This window comes from Dermochelys coriacea, chromosome 15 (genome assembly GCF_009764565.3).
Source record: "Dermochelys coriacea isolate rDerCor1 chromosome 15, rDerCor1.pri.v4, whole genome shotgun sequence".
Lineage (NCBI taxonomy): Eukaryota > Metazoa > Chordata > Testudines > Dermochelyidae > Dermochelys > Dermochelys coriacea.
In genome coordinates this window covers 12,606,375-12,632,463 of record NC_050082.1, presented here as the reverse complement: position 1 = coordinate 12,632,463, position 26,089 = coordinate 12,606,375, and the positions used below count along the sequence as shown (strand labels likewise).

The window sequence follows — 26,089 nt, the reverse complement described above, 5'->3', positions numbered from 1 at the left end:
TTCTCCCTCTTCTTAAACATCTGTTTCATATTTTTTTTCACCACAGTATACTTTTTGCATTTTTCCAAGTTTTGTTTTATTTCCTGTCTGCATATCTAATGTCCAAAGGACTCTCTCAATTATTTTTGTCCTCACAATACTTCCCAAGTTACCAACATCTGTGAATTTCATAAATATATTGTTTACTTCCACTTCTGTATGTTTCATGAAAAAGTTAAATAAAACCAAACTTAACACTGATCTCCTGTGGCACGCTTCCTAATCTCTACATTATTGTTTAACATTACTCACTTTAGGGTTTTTCAGGCAGATTTCGTTCTATAACAAAATTCATATCCAAATGATTTTGAATTCATGTCGTAAGTAGGATTTTCCAAGACATTGTATATATTAAATGTTTCTAAAGTCCAAATATATTAAACATTATGTATTCTCTTCAAACACTGATTTTTTTTTTTTTTTTTTGACCGAACTACACAATCAGGTTTGTCTGGCATTGTTTGTTTTTTATAAACCATTGTTAATTGTTGTTAACATTTCCATTATCTTCTAGTTATGTAATGATTCTCAGTATTTATTTCATTGTTTCCCTGCTGTGGTCATTTTTATGAAACCAACATTACTAAAGACTACAGACTGTAGAATGTGAATGTTGTATTTTAAGATAATGAGAATTAAATACGTAATTTCCTAGCCCTTATGATTGTGAAGAATCCTAAAGGTTTGAAAAACAAACCCTAAAAGACATTTTGATGGGGGGGGGGGGGAATTGACCAGCTCTAAACAAAACCCCAAACCTCTTTTCTCCAATTCATCCTTCTTCCTCACAATATAGTGAGGCCATAAGGAAGGGGGCAAAAGATGGCCTTTTGATTTAAAACACACAACTTGAGAATAAGGAGACCAAAGTTGTATTCCAACCTCATTCATAGACTTGGAGAGACCTTTGTTGAGTCACTTAACACATCATGATAGAATGGTGACTCTTTCTTGGAAGGAGGTGGGCTGTAAGAAAAATACATTAATAAAGGTTTTAATTTAAGGTGATAATAAAGGTACTAGCTATATTTATATATAAGGAGAGTTTTTGTGTAATGGCGTTTGGTTTTCTTCTGAGTCTAAGGGACTCTCTCTTTAAAAACTGAATTATATGAAGTATAGTTGTTTCCACTGCTTGACCCAGATAATTTTTGAAGGTAAAAAAGCCAAGAAAAACTGGAGCAGGATGGAAAAAAATCCCTCTGTATCTGATCTGAAAATACTTCACATTTTCCAGTCTTTTCTGAGTGTGTTGTAGCTGAAAGGGCTAATGTGATCCTTGGATGTATAAACATGGGAATCTCAAGAAGCAGTAAAGAGATTATTTTACCTCTATATTTGGCACTGGTGCTTCCACTGTCCAGTTCTGATGTCTACAATTCAAGAAAGATGTTGATAAATTGGAGAGGGTTCAGAGAAGAGCCATGAGAATGAGTAAAGGATTGAAAAACATGTCTTTAGGGATAGACACAAGAAGCTCAATCTATTCAGCTTAAACAGAGAAGGTTAAAGGTGACTTGATCAGACTATAAGTACCTCTTTTGAGAACAAATATTTGATAATGGGCTTTTTAATCTAGCAAGGAAAGGGATAAGATCCAGTGGCTGGAAGTTGAAGCTAGGCAATATCAGACTGCAAATAATAGTGTAAATTTTAACATTACTGACAATTTTGAAATCAAGGTTTGATTTTATTTATTTATATTTTTAACAATGTGCTCTACTGCAAAAAAATTCTTTGGCCTGTGTCATGCAGGAGGTCAGACAAAATGACCACAGTGGTCCCTTTAAGCCTTGGAATTTATGACACTTCTTCTAGCTGCAAAAAAAAAAAAAAAAAAGTAAACTTTGACTATTGGTAAAAGAACAAAAGGAATAAGATACTGCCCTTGTCTCAGAAATGGAAATATGCAATTTTTTAATAAAAATGGTAGCTTGAAAGCAGTAGCAACTGGTGAACTAGGGAGCCTTGTCCAGGGATAACTATAGAAAGCAGATGAAATCACTCCTGGTGATACTGTGGCAATAGCATACTGTAGTTTATCATGTAGTGTTAGCAAAAGTACTAACAACATTTTTTCTTTCATATGCTGGAGGTTTTGGAACTCTACAAACAAAACTTTCTCCTTCTCCATATACCTTTCAACCAGTAGCTGGTTATCTCTGTTACCAGTGGAATAAATATCAGTCACTTTGCTATTTTGTTTTTTAAATCATTGGAGTTGCTCCAGAAATGAATTTGGTCCACAGTCACATAGCAGTTGGAAAGGCATTTGTTTTTCTCTGTACTTCTTCCAATCTGGCTGTAATCTTAGTCACAGAGATATATGAAGTTTTGAAAGCAGTCTGCTACCTCTGAGAGCTATAAGCTATATTTAGTCTTGCCAACTATTGTTCCCATTACAGAGTGTATATGATTTTAAATAAATTAGTATACAGTTTGCTGCGACTCTGTTATCTAATTCTGTCTCAACAGGGTCACTTCTTGCCTTACCATTCCTAGTATTGCAAAGCGTTTAGATGAGTGTTTGTCTGGGGATGCATTTATTATAGAGCTAGCTGTGAAATTTCTAGGTTGATGGGAGGGAATTTCTTACAGGCTTTTCCACTGACTACTTGAGATCGAAGTTCTGAAGTTAATGTGACCAATATAAACAAAGTGTTGCACTCTTAAGAATGTTAGAACATCCTTTTCCTTTCTTCATTTCTCCTAGGCAGGTACTTACAGACAGCACTTTTATTAACATAGGAACAGAAACTTGTGAAGCTTATATTTTAGGTTTTTAAGGCCCATCTTGACAAAGCCTTGGCTGGGATGATTTAGTTGGTGTTGGTCCTTCTTTGAGCAGGGGATTGGACTAGATGACCTCCTGACCTCTTCCAACTCTAATATTCTGTGATTCTGTATTGTATGGTCATGGTTACAACTCTATATTTTCTAAATTTTCAATTTTCCTTACATGTTCTCGTCAACTGCTGGAAATGGCCCACCTTGATTATCACTAGAAAAGGCTCCCTCCTCCCCTCCTGCTGATAATAGCTCACCTTAAGTGATCACTCTCGTTACAGTGTGTATGGTAACACCCATTTTTTCATATTCTCTATGTATATAAATCTCCCCCTGAATGCATCCGATGAAGTGAGCTGTACCTCTCGAAAGCTTATGCTTAAATAAATTTAATCTCTAAGGTGCCACAAGTACTCCTTCTTTTACATTGTAACTCTTGAAAGCATGGAACCATGCATGTGCACAGCACTAGTAACTTGGTGTCATTATAGCAACCTCTCCCATTGGCTACTGCAGGGGTAGGCAATCCATGGCACGTGTGCCAAAGGCGGCACATGAGCTGATTTTCAGTGGCTCTCACTACCCAGGACCTGGCTACCAGTCCGGGGCGCTCTGCATTTTAATTTAATTTTAAATTAAGCTTCTTAAATGTTTTAAAAACCTTGTTTACTTTACATACAACAACAGTTTAATTATATCTTATAGACTTTATAGAAAGAGACCTACAAATGTTAAAATGTATTGCTGGCACGCAAAACCTTAAATTAGAGTGAATAAATGAAGGCTCGGCATACCACTTCTGAAAGATTGCTGACCCCTGGGGTACTGCATAAGAACATAACATAAGAACAGTCATTCTGAGTCATAAGAACAGTCATTCTGAGTCTGACCAATGGACCATCTAGCCCAGTTTTCTGACAAAAAGAAAAAGAGAACTTGTGGCACCTTAGAGACTAACAAATTTATTTGAGCATAAGCTTTCGTGAAAATACAGTGGGGAGATTTTATATACACAGAGAACATGAAACATACAGACTAACATGGCTGCTATTCTGAAACCTGTTTTCTGACAGTGGCCAATGCCAGGTCTTGAGAGGGAATGTACTGAACAGGCAATCATCGAGTTATCCATCCCTGTCATCCACTCCTGGCTTCTGGCAGTCAGCAGTAGGGATACCCAGAGAATGGAATTTCATCCCTGACTATCTTGGCTAATAGCTAGTGATGGATCTGTCCTCCATGAACTTATCTAATTCTTTTTTGCACCCAGTTATAGTTTTGACCTTCACAATATCCCATGGCAATGAGTTCCACAGGTTGTCTGTGAGTTGTGTGAAGAAATACTTCCTTTGGTTTGTTTTAAACTTGATGCCTGTTAATTTCATTGGGTAATCCCTGGCTCTTGGGTTATGTGATGGAGTAAATAACACTCCCTTATTCACTTTTTCCACACCATTAATGATTTTATAGACCTCTATCATATCCTTCCTTAGTCGTCGCTTTTCCAAGCTGAAAAGTCCCAATTTTATTAATCTATCCTCATATGGAAGCTGTTTCATACCCTTAATTATTTTCATTGTCTTTCTCTATACTTTTTCCAGTTCTAATATATCTTTTTTTGAGATGGGTGTGACCAAACAGGCATGCAATATTCAAGGTGTGGGCATAACATCGATTTATATAGTGGCATTATGATATTTTCTGTCTTATTATCTATCCCTTTCCTAATGGTTCCTAACATTCTGTTAGCTTTTTAGACTGCTGCTGCACACTGAGTGGATGTTTTCAGGGAACTAGCCACAATGACGCTAAGGTTTTTCTTGAGTGGATATAGTACATCTGCAGATGTAGTACTGGACATCATCTAAATGTCACAAGAAGACAATGAAGGAGGCCATTCCAACATTACAAGGTTATTTCTGTGGTATTAACTACTGCCTGACCAAAAAGAGTCCCTGCTCTGGGATCTCCATCCCTGGAGAGTGAGAGAGAAATTCCCAACCACCCCTTCCCACTTCAATTGCCAAAATCCCCATTCTCCTCATACCACCCCACCTGAAAAACATTCCCTTTACTCCCCAGCTTTGTGTACCCCCTGTCAAAATAACACATCTATGACATGATTTCCCTGCTCATAGCTGTCAAAGCCTGAATGCTTTTCTCCTCCTTTAGAACTGGCAGTCAAAACTTCTCAGCAACTTTCAGTATCAACTTTGTTTTAAAATGTGCTTTATGATGAACCTGCCAATGAAATTAAAACAAGTAAATTTTAATAACTCAAAGGCACAGTAGGTTATGCAAAGTAGGCATCAGCTAATTGCCTTTGGGTTTGTATTGGTTTAAATTTGGGGCTCCTCTATAATATAAAGGAATCTGCTGAAGAAAAATACTAGCTGTAAAGACACTTTTCTACATTCCAGGCTGTCTCATAATGGAAAAATAAGAGAGGCCTTTTTGTTTTCTTTCACCAATCCAAAATGTTAATTTCCCAAATCCTGGAAATCAAAGTTCTTTCACTATAACATATTCCAGTCTTTATTGTCTATGATGGCCAGTTAAAATAAAGTTTTTGGATGGATTCCATGTGGTGGTGGCAAAAATCATGCCTCTGCAATATATAACCTATTTGTTAACAAGAGCTTTGCAAGGCTTCTCCTTGAGCCAGTCTCAAAATCAAATCAGTCACTCAAATTGCACTATCAATGGATTTACAATTGGTCAATCATCATGTTAGAGTTTATATTCAAAGTGGCTTTTTAAGTTTTGCTTGGAACAGAAGAAATTATCGTGCAGGGGCAAAGCAGAATGTGAACTGAAATGGTAGGTTTGTAAACATTTTTTTCTTCAGGGAGAAAACTGATGAGAAGATATTGTTTGATCTGGTTTGGATGTCCAGATTTTCTTTTCATATTCCCACATTTTTAGCTTGTTGATCTGTAAAAGAAACTGTTAAAAGCCCTTTCCCAGGGATGGGGAGAAATAAGTGAAACATTAAATAATTAGAAAATAAGCATCTCTTGTTCTGCCTCATGTGGTCCCCCCCACACACACTTTGTTCCGCCCACTTGCTACTAATTTTCATCTCCTCATTTTCTTTTCTTTCTGCACATCAAGACGTCAGAGATTGCTTATGGAGCTGAAAGTGTTTTTCCTGAGTTGTCTGTAGGTTTTATTTAATGCAGCAGAGAGACGACAAGAAAAAGGGAAAGAAGAAGGTGGGGAAAGGGGGACAAAAAGACGAGTTTTTTAGATTTCACTCCTACCGAAGAGTGACCATTTTGTTCACTGTTGCATTTACCAGTTACCATGGCATCCCCTTCTCACTTTATATTGGAGGTGTTCTCTCCCTGTAATTAACAGCTCTCCTCTCTCAGCCTGCAGCTGAAAACAATTGTTAAATGAACAAGAAGGAAAGAAAAAAACACTTTTCCTTTTTAATTTATTAATATTTTTCACCCAACCATTTTACCTCTCTTGATCTGATAATTCTGTTGTTTGCATATCAGAGCATAGTTGGAATATGTAGTAGGCCGCCTACACAGAATAGGAGACCACGTCTTTGAATGCATGCATTGCATGAAGGAATTGGTTAGGCTGGAATACAATTCAGATGACTGTGTGTGTATGTTAGTTATAATTTGCCCTTTACAAAATGTTAGTTATAGAGTTTCAGGCCACAAGGGACAACTAGATCATCTAGTCTGAGCTCCTGTATATCCCAGGCCACCAGCACCCACACACTAAACCCAAGTTGGGAGGCCATGCTGAAGTTGATATATGGTTCTTAAAGATATGGAGTACAGAACCATATTATGGGCATCTCTGCTAGTTCTAAAGGTACACTGGAAAAAGCTTAGACAGAAGTCTTGTGTCAAATATCACTATGGAGAAATGTAGAAAGACAATGTGAACAGATAGTTTTCAGCAAATAGAATTCTAGGGGGCAATAGGAGTGGTAACATGGTGCAATATGGCTGCTGTTATCACTCCAGCACTCCATGTGACAGCTTCCAACTGTTGAGACTTCACGTTCTGGTTGGTATTTTTCCAGAATGTGAATGGGTAAAGACTCCATCTACCAACAGGAAGACTGAGACCATGCTGAAGTCATTTCACGTAGGGTAAAATTTGAACTTGGAACTCAAGTGAAATAGGAGTGCTGTATCCATCATACTACCAACTTTCTACAGTTAGAAAATATTTGTTGGGAAGCCTACACTGACTACTAAGTAAAATGTTTGCTTTTTCCTACCATCAAAGTCTGGACCTTACCTTTGTACCAGAGTGTATTGCAAATATCTTTGTATCCTTGAGGCTAAATATCATAAGACATTTTATAATTAATGATCCTTGAGGACTTCTGTTGTTTTCAGAATTTTGTCATACCATGATAAAATAACAATGCATACAAGAAACAAGACAAAAAGAAAACCCTTATTCAGTTGGCAATAGAGAACCTCAGATACATAGTATAAAGGGTAAAACACAGCAGATGGTTTACCCTAATCCAGGTGTAATACTCCATTTCTTTACTACTTGTTGTCTCCACGCTGAAGTGCCTTACAGAAAAACTGCTAGGAATTTTTTACTGAGCTTATACTCCAGGAGAAGGTTATTCCTCTATCTCTACTGCTTTATTCCCCTTAAGGCTAGTCAGTAACTCCTTTTCTGCCTCTGCTGTGCCTTTATATTTTCTTCCTGTATAAGAAGGGTTTCTCCATAGATCCTGCAGTTCCTATGAGGCCTAAGGATCTTTTCTGAAGAGGAGGGGGTTAACGCCTCTAGAGTCCAAAGAAAGGATAGAAAAGAAAGAAAAGAGTAATCTGTTGATGGCTATAGAAGCATAGAAAGAGACTTAGACACCTAGCTACATATAGCCCAAAAAGAGATCTCACCATCTGCACAGCCATATAGCTTTATTCAATTAGATTTCAGTCTGATCCCATACCAAAGGGCACCTTTGCTTTAAAGCTCTTTTGATATATGTATAAATACACAAAGAACATAGGATATGACCAAAGTAGATATACTTCTTCCTATTCTACATCATTTGATCACAGTCACAGTCATGTGACCAATACAGCATAAAAGCCTCAGGCTTTGCTGGTTCTCTCTAAATGCTGTGGTAGAGATGAGGTGAAAGCAGAGTTCCTGCATACTCTTCTCTTTAACAGGTCAGGACCTACAGGAAATCCTAGCCCCTAGTGGGGAAACTAGAGGTTTTCCACCAAAATGATTGAAGGGGGAATGAGAGGAGAGAGAATTTTCCTCCCTATGTACCAGTCCCTCATAGACACCAGTTCCCTCTGAAACTTGCTACCTTTATCATATACATGGAAAAAAGCACGAAGCCTCTTCACATTGTAAAACACATTTACATTAATTTTAAAGGCAGTGAGAATGGGAAAGTTTACATCCTGCCATGGATTGGGAGAGCTTTGACTCTATGTACCACAACAAAGTACAGTAGAACATTCTCCTCAGAAGCCACATCAAACATTGTTATGCAGACAAAACTAAACAGGGTCATTTCAGGGGACAAGACAAGATGTCACGTTTATTATAATCCAATTTGATTTATGACCCATAACTAATATCTAATACCTATGTGTACACACACACACACGTTCTGCAGCTGCTGTATAGTTATCAGTCCTGAATGTAGGTTGAGTTCGTAGCTTGTGGTGGCTAACTGGCCAGGAAAGCCGGGCACAAGGAAGGGCTGGGTCTCTGTTGGGCATGCCTGAATGCCCTTCCATGTTGGCTGCAGAATGTTACCCTCCAAAGTCTTCCATCTCATCCATACTTTTTTGTAGGCTTTAGTTTGAAATCCAGAGTTTATAGGTCTTGCTGTGTCACGCTATCTCTGGGTTCGGTGTGATTGATCACCCGTCAGTTGCAGACATGACTTTCAGCCTAGGACCTGGCTTTGATGATTCTTCAGTTGTATTTTTGTTCTTTTCTTTTTAGGGTGGACTCTTCTTGCTTTGTCAGGGCTGTTGTCTGCATCTTCAGCCGTTGGTGTTTACACTTTATTTCATCAGGACAGGCTGGGGCTGGAGGTTGATTCCATCATCCATACATACCTCATTCACACATCTAAACTAAACTAATCAGATTACAGCAGGGTTTGCAAAAATGAAGGTTGCAGCAAGCTTTTACAAAATGTAGTGAGCATTTTAAAATGGAGTTTGAGTTACAATACAGACAAATATATAAATGACAAACAGTGAGAAGTTACAATGTTGAAACAGTGTAAGTTTCAGCAATTTAAGCAGCAATTGGATTGAAAGTGAAACTCAGTTAGCCAGTTATTGAGGTAACTGGTTTTATGAATGAATGTTGTTTCATTCATAAAACTTTGCTTATGAAGTTATATTAATAAAGTGAACAATTAAAAACCATTTCATTGATCAGTTCTGCAACATGAGTAGAAGCTTGACACTAATTCTCAGTTTTCTACTGGAGATGAATGGGGAGGGGAGGAAATAATCAAGCCCCAGAAAGACATGGAATGCATTCATCCATGCAGAACATCATATACCCTCCTGATTTAAAAAAAATGTGCTGTAGAAAACAGTTCTTCCTCCTGGTGCCCTTCTTAGTGTCTTGTGTTTACCGTGTCTGGTTATTATCAGCAGTGGGAATAGATAGGTATGCATTAGTTCTGATGAATTTAAGTCAGTTTCTCTACTAAGTTTCTTCCAGGTCTGTTTCTCGTGCAAAGTGTAATAGTCCTGTGTTTTTGCTGCTAGGCAATCACCTGTGTGACATTAAAATACATGTGGCCCCATAGACCTTGACAAGTATTACTGCTAGTGGGATCATGCACACCTGCTTTGCGTGTAAGTTGGCATCAGTGACTGATATAGAAGTGTCACAACTCTTGTCTTCATACTAAAAACTAAATATTTTCAAAACAGGTAATCCTTCACACCTATTATAATTCTTCCTTGGTTATTTTTGATGCTACTCCAGCTTCCTTGACTTCAATAAAATGTCATATAAATTTCAGCCTCTCTCATGAGGGCAACAGTGGAATTGCAGTGGGGGCAGGATATAGTGATAAGGCCAGGATTCTTTTCTGTATACTGTGGGAGATTTTTTTTTTTAAGACAGTCTCCTTACCCCCCACTTTCACCATCAAAGAAAGTTATCAAGGTTATGTTCACCTGCTAACATCTGTTTGTTTCATTGGATTGAAGGGGATCTGATTTTCTTTATCTCCAGAATTAATAAGACGGCCCTTCACCAGTTTACATTTGGAAAGTTTTCTTAACAGCCATTAAGATGAGAAACTTTTTTCAAGTAAAACCTTAAATCACATTGAAACTAATGGGGCTATCAGATTACTACCAGTACAGGATAATGCCATGTGCTGATGCATTATTACCTCTACTTTGCACACATGCACATTAATGAGCAGTGGGTGAACCTCGGGGAGGGTAGCACCTAGCCCGGCCTGCCCTTTCTGCTGAGGCCCCTCCTCGCCCGCTGAAGCCCAGAGTGGCCCCCCAGCCCCAGACCTCCCGAGTGTCAGGCAGGTGATGTGCCCCCTCCCAGAGCACCAGGCGGGCAGCATGGCCCCCACCCAGCCCCGAGCTCCAGGCAGCACCCTCCCTGCCCCAACCCTGGAGCGCAGGATGGCTTCCAGTGCTCCGGAGCGCCAGGTGGAGTCCTTAGCCCCAGCTTGGGGCCCTGGACATGGGGGAAGAGCCCCCTGCAGCACAGTGCCGGGAAGCAGGAGTGGGCCTGGGGGCAGAGCCATGCAGGGCTGTTTGGGGGGGCTCTGCCCCCCCAGCCTTTAATACTCACTGTCCATGTGCACATATCTACTAAAGTTCAGATTTATTACAAAAAACTATTGCCCTGTAAAGTAACCAACCGTTGGATGAAATACCTAAATCCTTTCCAACTCGCACACCCATAGTTTTCCATTATACACTAACAATTGGAATCTTGGTTTTGTTTGTGCCCAAGCACTCTGTCAGCTTCAGTCAGGACAGTGGGAGCAATACTTAAGTGAAACGTATGTTGTACAATGCTGGCCATGTACACATGAAATATGTTTTTGCTTATGCCACCATTGGGTGCCAATATCCTCCTTAGAATGCAACCCTGGCAGTCTTAGGCTGCCAAGAAAAAGTCTTAGACAGACCTTGAAATTTTACATGAATGAACCACTTGAAAAACAATGGGCCAAATATATTCCTGGCTGACTTCAGATTTAGTAGGTATGAATTTGGCCTTTTATACATGCATGGATTATGTCAGTCAAATCTCTGTCCCCGCCCTACACACCCATTCATCTGCAATTAAAAACCTTACTATATTCAGCTTTCACAGTGGTTTCATTCAAGCTCCAATTAAGTGTTATATGGAAATCTGTCAGTGACTCCCCTTTCATGTACCTTTCCCTTTCTGTTTCTTCTTGCCTCACCATCTGTTTTCTCCTTTACCTCTTGTATGTCCCCAAATCTTGCCTTTTCCTTTTCTCTGACCTTTCTATTCATGCACTCCTTTTCCCACCAATCATATAAGCTGCATGTCTCCTACAATCCATTTACTAATTTAGTCCCTACCTGTCCTCTTTTTAGTTACTCCATTCTCATTCCTCTCTCTGTGCTCACCATCTATATAAATGTAAGGGTTTTTTATTACTAATAGTGTGCCTGGGTTTTTTAATGTTTGGATAACTTTGTCTGTCAATAGCATCTTCAGTTGTCTATACTAGTTCAGAATTTAGGACATTATGTATGCAGGAAATTTGTCTTCTGTCTACAGTATTGCATAAATTAGGTGTGTTATGAGTTTTTACATCCTCTAAACCATCAGAAACTGGACATTGCTAGAGGCACAATAGACCTTATCTGATCCAGTATGGCAATTATGATGTAAAAACAGCTTTTTTAAAATTAATTGGCAGTGAGATTTTAGCCATACCCATTAAATATTGAGATTGATTAAATATACACACTAATAACACAGAAGTGACTTTAGAAGTTATACTACACAAAGTATAAATAGGTCCAAGAGTGCTCTCCAGTATTGAATTTTAAATGTATTAAATATTACAGGTTTCAGAGTAGCAGCCGTGTTAGTCTGTATTCTCAAAAAGAAAAGGAGTACTTGTGGCACCTTAGAGACTAACAAATTTATTAGAGCATAAGCTTTCGTGAGCTACAGCTCACTTCATCGGATGCATTTGGTGGAAAAAACAGAGTAGAGATTTATATACACACACACAGAGAACATGAAACAATGGGTTTATCATACACACTGTAAGGAGAGTGATCACTTAAGATAAGCCATCACCAACAGCAGGGGGGGGAAGGAGGAAAACCTTTCATGGTGACAAGCAGGTAGGCTAATTCCAGCAGTTAACAAGAATATCAGAGGAACAGTGGGGGGTGGGGTGGGAGGGAGAAATACCATGGGGAAATAGTTTTACTTTGTGTAATGACTCATCCATTCCCAGTCTCTATTCAAGCCTAAGTTAATTGTATCCAGTTTGCAAATTAATTCCAATTCAGCAGTCTCTCGTTGGAGTCTGTTTTTGAAGCTTTTTTGTTGAAGTATAGCCACTCTTAGGTCTGTGATCGAGTGACCAGAGAGATTGAAGTGTTCTCCAACTGGTTTTTGAATGTTATAATTCTTGACGTCTGATTTGTGTCCATTCATTCTTTTACGTAGAGACTGTCCAGTTTGGCCAATGTACATGGCAGAGGGGCATTGCTGGCACATGATGGCATATATCACATTGGTAGATGCGCAGGTGAAGGAGCCTCTGATAGTGTGGCTGATGTGATTAGGCCCTATGATGGTATCCCCTGAATAGATATGTGGACAGAGTTGGCAACGGGCTTTGTTGCAAGGATAGGTTCCTGGGTTAGTGGTTCTGTTGTGTGGTGTGTGGTTGCTGGTGAGTATTTGCTTCAGATTGGGGGGCTGTCTGTAAGCAAGGACTGGTCTGTCTCCCAAGATCTGAGAGAGCGATGGCTCGTCCTTCAGGATAGGTTGTAGATCCTTGATGATGCGTTGGAGGGGTTTAGTTGGGGGCTGAAGGTGATGGCTAGTGGCGTTCTGTTGTTTTCTTTGTTGGGCCTGTCCTGTAGTAGGTGACTTCTGGGTACTCTTCTGGCTCTGTCAATCTGTTTCTTCACTTCAGCAGGTGGGTACTGTAGTTGTAGGAATGCATGATAGAGATCTTGTAGGTGTTTGTCTCTGTCTGAGGGGTTGGAGCAAATGCGGTTATATCGTAGCGCTTGGCTGTAGACAATGGATCGAGTGGTATGATCTGGATGAAAGCTAGAGGCATGTAGGTAGGAATAGCGGTCAGTAGGTTTCCGATATAGGGTGGTGTTTATGTGACCATCGCTTATTAGCACCGTAGTGTCCAGGAAGTGGATCTCTTGTGTGGACTGGTCCAGGCTGAGGTTGATGGTGGGATGGAAATTGTTGAAATCATGGTGGAATTCCTCAAGAGCTTCTTTTCCATGGGTCCAGATGATGAAGATGTCATCAATGTAGCGCAAATAGAGTAGGGGCATTAGGGAACGAGAGCTGAGGAAGCGTTGTTCTAAGTCAGCCATAAAAATGTTGGCATACTGTGGGGCCATGCGGGTACCCATCGCAGTGCCGCTGATTTGAAGGTATACATTGTCACCAAATGTGAAATAGTTATGGGTCAGGACAAAGTCACAAAGTTCTGCCACCAGGTTAGCCGTGACAGTATCGGGGATACTGTTCCTGACGGCTTGTAGTCCATCTTTGTGTGGAATATTGGTGTAGAGGGCTTCTACATCCATAGTGGCTAGGATGGTGTTTTTAGGAAGATCACCAATGGACTGTAGTTTCCTCAGGAAATCGGTGGTGTCTCGAAGATAGCTGGGAGTGCTGGCTAAAAACACCATCCTAGCCACTATGGATGTAGAAGCCCTCTACACCAATATTCCACACAAAGATGGACTACAAGCCGTCAGGAACAGTATCCCCGATACTGTCACGGCTAACCTGGTGGCAGAACTTTGTGACTTTGTCCTGACCCATAACTATTTCACATTTGGTGACAATGTATACCTTCAAATCAGCGGCACTGCGATGGGTACCCGCATGGCCCCACAGTATGCCAACATTTTTATGGCTGACTTAGAACAACGCTTCCTCAGCTCTCGTTCCCTAATGCCCCTACTCTATTTGCGCTACATTGATGACATCTTCATCATCTGGACCCATGGAAAAGAAGCTCTTGAGGAATTCCACCATGATTTCAACAATTTCCATCCCACCATCAACCTCAGCCTGGACCAGTCCACACAAGAGATCCACTTCCTGGACACTACGGTGCTAATAAGCGATGGTCACATAAACACCACCCTATATCGGAAACCTACTGACCGCTATTCCTACCTACATGCCTCTAGCTTTCATCCAGATCATACCACTCGATCCATTGTCTACAGCCAAGCGCTACGATATAACCGCATTTGCTCCAACCCCTCAGACAGAGACAAACACCTACAAGATCTCTATCATGCATTCCTACAACTACAGTACCCACCTGCTGAAGTGAAGAAACAGATTGACAGAGCCAGAAGAGTACCCAGAAGTCACCTACTACAGGACAGGCCCAACAAAGAAAACAACAGAACGCCACTAGCCATCACCTTCAGCCCCCAACTAAAACCCCTCCAACGCATCATCAAGGATCTACAACCTATCCTGAAGGACGAGCCATCGCTCTCTCAGATCTTGGGAGACAGACCAGTCCTTGCTTACAGACAGCCCCCCAATCTGAAGCAAATACTCACCAGCAACCACACACCACACAACAGAACCACTAACCCAGGAACCTATCCTTGCAACAAAGCCCGTTGCCAACTCTGTCCACATATCTATTCAGGGGATACCATCATAGGGCCTAATCACATCAGCCACACTATCAGAGGCTCCTTCACCTGCGCATCTACCAATGTGATATATGCCATCATGTGCCAGCAATGCCCCTCTGCCATGTACATTGGCCAAACTGGACAGTCTCTACGTAAAAGAATGAATGGACACAAATCAGACGTCAAGAATTATAACATTCAAAAACCAGTTGGAGAACACTTCAATCTCTCTGGTCACTCGATCACAGACCTAAGAGTGGCTATACTACAACAAAAAGCTTCAAAAACAGACTCCAACGAGAGACTGCTGAATTGGAATTAATTTGCAAACTGGATACAATTAACTTAGGCTTGAATAGAGACTGGGAATGGATGAGTCATTACACAAAGTAAAACTATTTCCCCATGGTATTTCTCCCTCCCACCCCACCCCCCACTGTTCCTCTGATATTCTTGTTAACTGCTGGAATTAGCCTACCTGCTTGTCACCATGAAAGGTTTTCCTCCTTCCCCCCCCTGCTGTTGGTGATGGCTTATCTTAAGTGATCACTCTCCTTACAGTGTGTATGATAAACCCATTGTTTCATGTTCTCTGTGTGTGTGTATATAAATCTCTACTCTGTTTTTTCCACCAAATGCATCCGATGAAGTGAGCTGTAGCTCACGAAAGCTTATGCTCTAATAAATTTGTTAGTCTCTAAGGTGCCACAAGTACTCCTTTTCTTTTTTAAATATTACAGATTTTCTGGTACAAATTCACTCCAGATTTTGTCAGGGAAGTTCAACCCCTGCTTCTCTCACCATTGTAGCAAATCTGTGGACACCTAGGACACCATGGTCCCTTAGAATATTGGCAACAAAGATAGAACTCTGATCTTCTTGCTCCAAAAGCACAGGCCCTACTGCATGAACTGGGGATGGTTTTACTTTAGTGGTTTAGGGCCTATGAGACTGACAGTTGAGCAGCTTGGAGTCTGTCTAGCTAGTTCATTACAACTTAATCTGAATTAATGAAGATTATTAAGAACTCAAAGGTAGTCTGTAGCTTTAAAGACCAGAATATCTATTGATATGGAATGTGGGAGGGGTTTTATTTTATTTGAGCTGTCTTTCCCTTCCTTGGTGAATTTAAATCACTCTTCCACCTCTTGGCTACGTAACTAGTAGCAATGCTTCATAGTCTTAGTTGTGGCCCTTGGATGAGAGCCCAGCTGTTAGTATTGATATTTTATCCTCCGTATTAAGGTACAAAGGCAAGAGTGCTTCCAGATCAGTCATTTCAAGCTGGACTTCAGCATTATTTGCTCGCTGCCACAATTGATAATCACTTAGAATAAGCACATTTTTATTATTTTACAAATATAAATACTCTCTTATCTCCTCATTTCTTTTGCTCTCTTTCATAGCCTTACACATGGTATTTTCTTTTAATAATTTGGGGATTTGAAGCTCAATTCTTCCCAAAGCACTAACTATCTGCTAGATTAAACCCAGAGTTTGCCAACAATTCTTTTTAATTGAAAGAGCTTCTTTCTATTCATAGGAGTTTGGAACATTCCTGAATTTCATCCTGTTTAATAATAAAGTTCCGCTGAGCTTAAGGAGCTTTCTATACAAAGCAGCTCAATTAGAGCACTATAACTGTGAATATGAATAAGTATTCCAGGTGGTGCTTTGATAAATGAACTGTAAAGTATGGAAGATAAATACTCACCTGGGGGAAGATTTTATTGTTATGGTTAATATATATGTGCACAAGAGAGATGCTATTTTTTTGCATTATGCAAGTGACCACAATATTTGCAGTTTCCATTCAATAAGGTTACACATATGAGCTCAGTAGGCCATATTTTCTCACCATCTTTCCTTTTTTTTAATGTAGTCCATAGGGGAAACTCCAACAACCCCAAAGCATATAAAGGACAATAAAGAGAGCTTCTTTCCAGCAACTCCAGCAACACTGCCTCCTACACCAGTAAATCCAGACACTGTGACTTCTGAAAACCTCCTAAAACTGAACGACCTTCATTCCAAACCCAAGCCAGCATCCTCTTCCTCCTCTTCCTCTTCCTCCGCATCTTCTTCAGTGCCCCCACCGCACACAACACACAAGGACATCGAGCCACACCAACGCCAGAGTGCAGAGACTGCTCCCAGCATGTCTTACATTGCACATGGTAAGTCTGCACCTAATAAAATGTCTTGACCGTCTCTAGTTGACTTGCCCAAGGGCACATAGTAAGTCAGTGGCAGAATTCTGCCACAAGTCACAATTTTTTAGTCACTAGACCATATGCAAAAGAACACGACAGGGCACACAAACTGAGATTTTTCTCTGGTTCTGAAAGGGATGTATATATTACTAGAACTGATGGAAGAGTTGTCCTCAGTGTGTGTGTAAAATATAAAAGTGCTATAGCTCATTGAAAAGGAGGGTTTCTAACTCTGCTTTGGTGTAAAATAGATATTTATTTTTTCAATAGTTGACTTAAAGAAATAGTGATGGTTTAAAATTGCTTAGAAGTTTGAAAAGTTAGATATAATACCAGTGGAGATGGATTAGTTGGTAATGTGTATGTGAAGTAGTCAAAGGGGCATGATTAATGTAACTTATTATATAGATATCACGGCCATGTGTTTGTGTGTATGTGTGTGTAGAAATCCCAAACTTGTACAGTACTGTACTAATAACTTTTTTGAAGGGTAGCATCATCTTTATGCCACAGAGAAACTATTTTATAAGATATTTATTCATCAGATATGCTATTGGTATAAATATTTCTGCTCTGGAAAATGGAGGGTTGACTTAGTTACAATGAGCCATGGTAACTACAGAATGATAGTTATATGAGGCAGAATAAACAGTGGCTGAGAAGACTGGAATGTTAGAATGACAATATTTGTAGCCCTATTGTAGTTAGATGAGGACACAGGGTGCAGATAAGAATGTCAAAGATGCAAAATACATACAGTTTAGAGTCCCTGGTTGGCATGAAAACATAACTTATTTGAGGGCCATTTTATATAGTTGGTCCTAGACAGACAACCAAGATGAGAAAATGTAATGAGTCTTATCACCCTGGCATTTTTGGCCACAGGCCTGCCACAGCATGGCCAGTAGTCAAAGGGAGTGCGATAGGCTCGCACCCTCAGTATTACTAACCTACACCGAGGGCATGAAGTAAGGCTGGACCAACCCGAGCCTGTTCTGTACTGGCCAGCAGAGCCTAGTTGCACTCGTGTGGAAGCGTAATGATGCACCCACTTAAAAGATGGCAGAATTCTTGCTGAAGTGTACGCTACGGAGCTCCAGGAGGAATTCTGTCTGAACCAACCACAATTCTTCCTGTGGCTTCTGTTAACAGCCTAGCCCCTTCCAGCTCTACAGATTCCCCCAGTGTGGGACTGTGCCTTAAAGGCATAATCTGGCCCTGAAGATTTGTGACTTTTATATGAAATACATACAGTGCAACCTCAATTATCCAAAATTATTATCTGAAACAAGATCATGTCATTTGATGTCTGTTAATTATATTGAAAATTCCCACAATTATCCGAAATTGTTTAGTCCTCTCTTTGCACTCAGATAATCAAAATTGTAGTTAATCAAAAAATTATAGAGCGGGGAGTGAACAAACTTTTTGGCCTGAGGGCCACATTGGGGAATAGAAATTGTATGGCAGGCCATGAATGCTCACAAAATTGGGGTTGGGGTGTGGGAGGGGGTGAGGGCTCTGATTGGGAGTGTGGACTCGGGTGGGGCTGGAGGATGAGAGGTTTGGGGTGTAGGAGGATGCTCTGAGCTGGGATGTAGGGGTTTGGAGAGCAGGAGGGGGATCAGGACTGGGGCAGGGGGTTGGAGCATGGGCAGAGGCTCAGGGGTGCAGGCTCCAAGTGACGCTTACCTCAAGCGGCTCCCGGAAGCAGTGGCATGTCCCTTCTCCAGCTCCTACGCATGGAGCGGCCCCCACCCCTGCTAGAGCGCCGGAGTGGGGCCATGCAGCTGCTTCCAGGAGCTCATGATGCGGCCCCCCAACCCTGCGCCCTGGAGTGGGGCTATGCCACAGCGCCGCAGCTGTAGTGCCAGAGTGGGGCCATGCCGCATGGTGCAGCCCCTGACCTGGTGCCCCGGCTGGAGCGCCGGAACCCACTCCCCAGCGGGACCTCACGAGCTGGCTTAAAAGGTTCGCCAGCCAAGTTTGCCCACCTCTGTTGTAGAGTATGAATGTTTCACAAATGAATATTTACATTATGGGCATAATGGTCAAAAGTGCCTAAATTCTTTTTTTAGAAGTGACTTGGCCCCTGTATGTCTAAAGAAAATAATCAAACTATTTTCAGATAATATTAAAAGCCAGAGATAAATCTACACAAGCCTGGTATGTTTACTGTTAAGAATGAAACCTCATATATCCATCTAGGCACTGTAGAACGGAGCAAATCAGAATAGTGTTAAGGTAGTGCCAAGCTATTGGAGGCATCATCATCAATACTTTATAAGCTAGTCTCAAACTGGTTTGTTTGAAACAAATTTTGCTTTGTGACTGAGTATCTTTGTATAGTTTATGCACACACACCTACTCTACATGATTTTTTTTTCCTTATGTAATCAGCCTTGGCAGCTAAATGCAGATAATCTTCTGAATACATCAGCAACAAAGAGCAAACCAGGGAGAAATCAATTTTCCCAATGAGCTAATCTCTCAGAGAGTACAGGATTAAATTGAAATTTAACATCCGCCACTAATAGTCAATTTATAATCGGCTCACATTCCTTCTCCACAAATCCTGTGGTGGGAGGGAGAAAATGTTGCAGTCAGATTTGTCCAGAAATGGAATTATATGGTATTATCATGGGATGTCTTTCCAGGCTTGTTCAACAGGGAATAATTCAGGTCCATCCCTAAAGGAGGAAAAGAATGAAGCCTCTGCCCTTTAAAGTTGTTGTGATCTCACTGAGCAGAGAGGTAGGAATGACAGTGCAGGTTAGTGCTCCCGTGTGCCATTGCTTTACACATAAAACTCATAAGCATTTCTGATCTACTTTCCTCTCTCTAATTTTCCAAGCCATCCTGCATTGGCAGGAACATTTATTTTAATCTTTTGACTCTCTAGTCCTTTTAGGGATTTGTGAGGTTTCTGATGGCTTCTTTCATGGTTTCTGTACATCTTCCGGTGGTGGGAGCGGGGGGTGGGGTTAGCTACCAAAATTATTGCCCTGAAGTCTCCTGTCTGAAGATCAAGAGGCTTTCTCTGTACAGCTCTCATTTCAGTGCTGAGTGCATGTATCATTTCTGGCTGTCTGGATCTCAGTCCCACCTGACAGGTCGTTTCTCTAGCTGAGAGAGACACCAATTACTATCCTTTGCTTCTTTTTTCTTTCAACTCCTCCCCCTAGCCACATCCCCACTTTTTAAAGTATGATTGCTAAATTCATAAGTTTTACCCTTTCTTTTTTCCTCTTTTCCTCTGTTATTTCTCCTTTTCTATGTAAAGTCTCTCCTCTGCCACATTTTCCAAGTAATCTTTTTATTCTTCACCCTTTTTCCTTCCTTCCTTTCCTTTTAATTGCCACTTTCATACTCCCACCATGTCTGTTTGTCCATCTCAGAGGATTTCCTGTCCCCAAGTATTAACTACTGTAATTCTTCATGACTTCTTAAAGGAATTACACAACCATTTTCCAAGCAGTGTTGGTGTTCTGCCAGTCATTCCCCATGTCAACATTTTAATGAGATCTTGCGACTGGTATACAGCAACCAGTATAGAAACTACAGCACGATGAAGTCCAATGACCAGGTGCTAATGACAGCATGGAAACTTCCAACATTTAGATATATATTCACATGGGGCTGCCAGCCTTTTTAGCTCGGCATAGAATTGACTCTGGGGAGAGCTGTAAAATAGGTCAAGTAGGATAAACCCTCTCCAGCTCTGTCACACAATTCCAATAGCTGTAGTATTCCATCGCCCTGAAAATCTTACTAGTATGGTTGGTTTTTTCCCCAGATGGTCTCCTTCCCCCCCCCCCCATTTCTTAATCCAATGATGATTATTAGAAGGAGTGGTCAGGAAAACACTAACATGGATCCAGGCAAGGAGGTGTAAGTGAAGATTTCCATATCTGGATTTATTCAGAAGTGAGGATGACTTTGCTTGAAGCCAGTATTGTGCTTGATCTGCATATAAAATGAACGGAGGGGGAAATGGGATCCTGTCCTGCTAAATAAATGCTGAGATTTTTTTAAAGAGCATTAAAATATAAGGTTAAGATTTTAACTGGTGAAAATCTGCTGTTTTATTATGATTCTTTTGACATGCCTTCTGCCCTCCCTGTCTGTCCCCTCCTCCCACCCTGCCCCCAACACACATCCACACCCCTTCCCAGGAGCAAGAGATCACTGACAATTGTATTCTGGTCTCCATTCCTTCACCAAGGAGTCACAGTGCAGTATATGGAGGAGAGCTGGGTCCCCCTTGTGAGACTAGAGCAGAATGCACTGAGGACTTTAAGGTTTAATTAAGTGCCTTCAGTTGCCTTATTTTTACCTCTACCTTAGCTACTGCCTGTTATGGTGATAGTACTCAGAGGTACAGATCATTATCACTTTTGACTTCCAAATACATGAAATTGTTTTAGTTTGCCATGATGCATTCTTCCTGAAACTTGTAAATGACCCCTTTACTCGCATGCAAAACAGATTTTTATGAAATATTGAAGCTGTGACATAACCCTTCCAAAACTAGGAAATTCAGAGTTAAGACAAATACTCCACCCTTAGTTCTTTCTGTAGTGTCTAAGTATTGCAACATACATACTGTGTAAATATTCTTCTTTGATCCCAGATATGTAGTGGTCATTCTGGAAGTACCTAAGCTTTATATCTGTTGAAATACAGTAAATGAGATGTAGCAATAGTTGAAGAAGGCTGCGTAGGGCCCAGAAGGTTGAGGGACAATATGATGATAGCTGTAGAGAAGGAACTGGCACTAGATTTGATTCAGCATGAGAAATAATTGGCAATGTCACGGGGTCACCCACCATCCTGGCACCACCTGCTGGGCATTTCAGGAATTAGCTCAGTCCCAGCAGGTGCACCCTCATGTGGTGGTTGCTCTTCCATCCCTGCTTCCACCTGCAGACCCATTACAGCTCCTTTTTCTTGGCATCTGCTTCATGGCACAGCCAGGCGGTGTCACCATCCGGTTCCCCTTCCGGGGTCAGGGGAAGGGGCACGGGCCTGCCCAACTACTCTGGGCCCCAGCCCAGGGACCCTGCAAACAGAAGCTTCCTGCTGCCTCTTCCTTCCAGCTCACTGTCTCTATTCCCTGGGCCACTTTCCTATAGCCTCAGTTCCTTCTGTTCCTGCCTCTGGCCCCAGGGCCTCAAGCCTGTAAATCCTGGCAGCCTGCCAGGAAGCCAGTCTTCTCCTTGCAGCAGACTCTCTCACTCCAGTCTGCTGATCCAGCCTTATGGGCTGGCTGGGCCCTGATCAGCTGATCCAGCCTTCACCCTAATTGTCTGCAGCCTCTGCCCTAATTGGCTGTTTCCCCTGCAACCACACCTTTGGTTGCCTGCCACTCAGCCTCACTAGGCTGATTTTAATCCTCACGGAGCCAGTGTGGGTCGGGCACCCCGTCACAGGCAGCAATAGTAAACTCAAGAGCAGAAGCTCAAAATAAAGGTGGTTGTAGGACTGGAGGTCTTTGACACATGTTAATACAGCATTTAATATGGCAGGGTGTGGAATTTTGCTGCCCCACTTCAGAGACATAGCAAGATCATGCTAAGATGGTTTCACTTGTATCTCTGAGATAATACCCAGAGAGTCACAATGGGCACTTGCTCTTCCATCTCCAGAGTTCTCAGAGGGATCCCACCTCCATTTTTCATGTCTTTTTTTTCAATCCAAATCTATATAAAGCAACAAGGAGAGATTGTGAAACAGCATGGACTAAAATGCCAGATGTTTACAGAAGACACCCAGCTCTATGTCTCCTTCACATCAGATACAAATAGCACAGTCTCACAGCTGTCCTCAACTTGGTTGAGTTCAGCAATTGGATGCAGAGCAGCTGATTGACTCTGAAGCCTGAAAAGACTGAGGTGATGCAAATAGAGTGGGAAGTACTTCAGAGAACTCACCAACTCTCTTAACCTTACCTTCCATTGTGGGCATCTGCCTTCATATTAATACAGTACACAGTGTAAGTGTTCACTTTGACTCCTCGCTGTTTCTGAATACCTGAATAGCTACAGCCACCCAAAATCCCCTTTTTCCATCTATGGCTGATTAGATGGCACCCCCCTTCTGTTTTGTTTGGACTTAGCCACAGTTATCCACAGCAACTTCTGGGTTTGCTTATTGTAATTTTCTGTAACCAGGGACAAAATGCCAACCTTTGTAAAAGCTATTTTTAGTTCAGAGCATAGCAGTCCATCTGCTCTCCAACGCAGAATGCCAAGATCAGATGACCCCATTTCTCATTCTCTTCTCTGAATGCTGAATTAAAGTCAAGGTTTCAGTCCTTGTCTTCAAATCCATCCTTGGGACAGGACCAAGTTAACTTGGGGACTTCCTAACCGTGTGTGATCAATGATCTGCATTGACAGCTATGTTCCACTGGAAAATGGAACTGTCGGACCTAAGAATGGTACCTGGTTGCAAAGAAGATGGAGCTTTCTTAGTTACTGGCCAAAAAAAACTGAAACTTGCTCCTGGAAGAGAACCAGTATGACCATGAATCCTTGTCTTCCCTCTGAGTGAAATGCAAAACCCAAGCCTTCCCACAGCATCATGTTTTTAAAAAATCATTTTTTCTTGCATGCCTTCTGGTTTTTAGAGACTTTTTTTCCTTTATTTCTTTTTTTAAAATGTGATGTTATTTTGGGTAAGCTCTACCAAAGAGATGGGTTTGGCATTTCATTCTGAAGCTGCTGAGGTTCATGGTTAACAAGATCTCTTCCAGGAGTGAGTTTCAGCTTTGTAGGCAATCCCATCTTAAATCTTTCTATTTTTATAACTCCTTATGTCTTTTTCTTTGTTGTCTTGTCCCCCTCACTCACTTCCATTTTCCATCTCTCCCTCCCTTATTTCCCTTTTTTCTCTTGACCCTTTCCTGTTTTTTCTGACTGTGGTATCTGTTAGTTGTTGTATACTCCAGGGTGAGATTTTACAGTAGATGGATTTGCTAGCAGGAATAAATCAGGCAGCTTCTGAGCCAGTCACAAGTAGTCTGTGTTTACTCTTTCTAATCTCTTGCTGCAGCTACCTCCTAAGCTTGGCCTTGGTATACTCGCTTCCCTTGTCTCATCCATTAAGATCCATGCCTTTCGTGTAGGTTTTTTTCCTCTCTTCACCACAGGTGCACTCTGAGAACAACTCACTTTTGAATGTCAGTGGGATTTTTCCTGTTTGTGAAGGATCTCTTAATTCCCTCTTGCCTCACATTCAGACAGCACAAACTGATCACTTGATTGGATATGTTCTCTCCCTCCTGCACCTCCTCATGATATACCTATTTGGAGTACAGCAAGTTTGAGTTAGCCAGCTAGCATGATACATTAATGCCAAAAACATTTCAGTCCATGTAGTGGGTTTACTGCCTTTCTTTTTCTGATAGCTACCATTTGAATTCCTCTTGTATGATATATATTACAAACTCTGTGTCTCCAGAATCCCTTGATAAAATTAAGCCTGTGTATGAGATCTGTTATGTGTATGTATACATACAATTAAAGCAACAAAGATAGACATACGTTATACTAAATTGTGATGATAGATATTGGGATGTATCTTGCTGAGACAGGGTGATGATCTAAGAGAAGTGGGTAGTGAGACATTGCATATGGACTTTTGGCTGTACATACATTTCAGATTTATGTTTTCAGTAGTTGGCCACCTCTTTTTTTGTGTGCAAAATTGCTAACATGCATGTACACTAATCTTTGCATGCACCCTTTAAATGGTGTAGCACCCTTGTTAATTGAAATGTTAGTAATTGCACCCACAAAATCCATTGAGGTCAATGGTGTTTTTGAGTGCAAATGCTAACTCTTACATGCACATTGCTGTTATACTATTGCAAACGAAATAACAACTGTGCACATGCAAGTGATAGAAATTTTAGGAGGCGTGATCACCTGCAAGTGCACCCGTTAACCCAAGTGAAGGCTGAATAGAGGCCTAGCTGAAAATCTACTCCACAGCTAGTGCATAACTTATTTATACAATGCTTTTTTTAACCACTCACCGATCTAACGGTAGCTTTCACTAACCTCTACTTTGTTTAATTGGCTCGGGGGACAAGAAAGGATTAAATATTGTCAGAGAAGGGAGAGACTTGTGGCTTTTTCCAGGCAGCTATTACATTCAAACAACATAAGAACATAACGGCCTTTCTGGGTCAGACCAAGTGGCCAATGCCAGGTGCCCCAGAGGGAATGATCAGAACAGATATTCGTCAAGTTATCCATCCCCTATCACCCAATTCTAGCTTCTGGCAAATAGAGGCTAGGGATACCATCCCTGCTCATCCTGGCTAATAGCCATTGAGGGACCTATCCAACAGATTAACATATATCAAATTCATCAGCAATGGACTACAAATGAAAAACTGCTGCTGTACTCTAGTAGAGCTGAGTACAATGTCGTTCTCTCCAAGTTATTAACTACTGCCGAGTCAAGTCAAGTTTTAGTTAAGACACTAAAATCAATTAGCTTACTGTTTTTTAAATGACAGGTTTCAGAGTAGCAGCCGTGTTAGTCTGTATTCGCAAAAAGAAAAGGAGTACTTGTGGCACCTTAGAGACTAACAAATTTATTAGAGCATAAGCTTTCGTGAGCTACAGCTCACTTCATCCGATGAAGTAAGCTGTAGCTCGCGAAAGCTTATGCTCTAATAAATTTGTTATCTCTAAGGTGCCACAAGTACTCCTTTTCTTTTTGTTTTTTAAATGGCATTGTAAAGAAATCATGGAACTAAACACCAAATTTAAGTCTTCAACAAATATTTAAAAACAGATTTAAAAGTTTAATAAAAGAAAAAGGATTTGGGGAACAAAACATGCTTTTTTAGGATTTCCCCTTCCCCCATGTGCATCTGAGTTTCTAAGTATTCAGAGACCTAGATATAGATACCCTCACCTTTCCATTAGAGTGCAGTATTCTCTTCATCGTGGTATCTGAGCATCTTTCATTCAATCAGATCACAGAACTTTGTTCCAAAACTTTTTACCTTGCTCCAGGTTTCTCTGAAAGGAATTTTTATCACTGTGGCTTTGTGCTTCATTGTTGGATCTAGTTTCTTGCATGCTGCACTTCCGTACAAGTACTCATTACTTGTCATTCTTGTCACAGTTTGTGCACTGA

At 41.0% G+C, this 26,089-nt stretch overlaps 1 protein-coding gene across 16 annotated transcripts in view; it reads left to right on the top strand.

The window, feature by feature from the left end:
• The window catches only part of CABIN1 (calcineurin binding protein 1), a 230,800-nt gene that overhangs the window by 193,340 nt on the left and 11,371 nt on the right, over positions 1-26,089 (top strand). For 15 of the 16 annotated variants that reach the window (XM_043498477.1, XM_038373075.2, XM_038373072.2 and 12 more), the window contains one exon: positions 16,600-16,894. In XM_043498477.1, the coding sequence (XP_043354412.1) occupies positions 16,600-16,894 (295 nt within the window). Of the gene's footprint in view, positions 1-16,599; positions 16,895-19,587; positions 19,685-26,089 lie in introns of all 16 variants that reach the window. The other variant, XR_006275953.1, reaches the window with a different exon arrangement.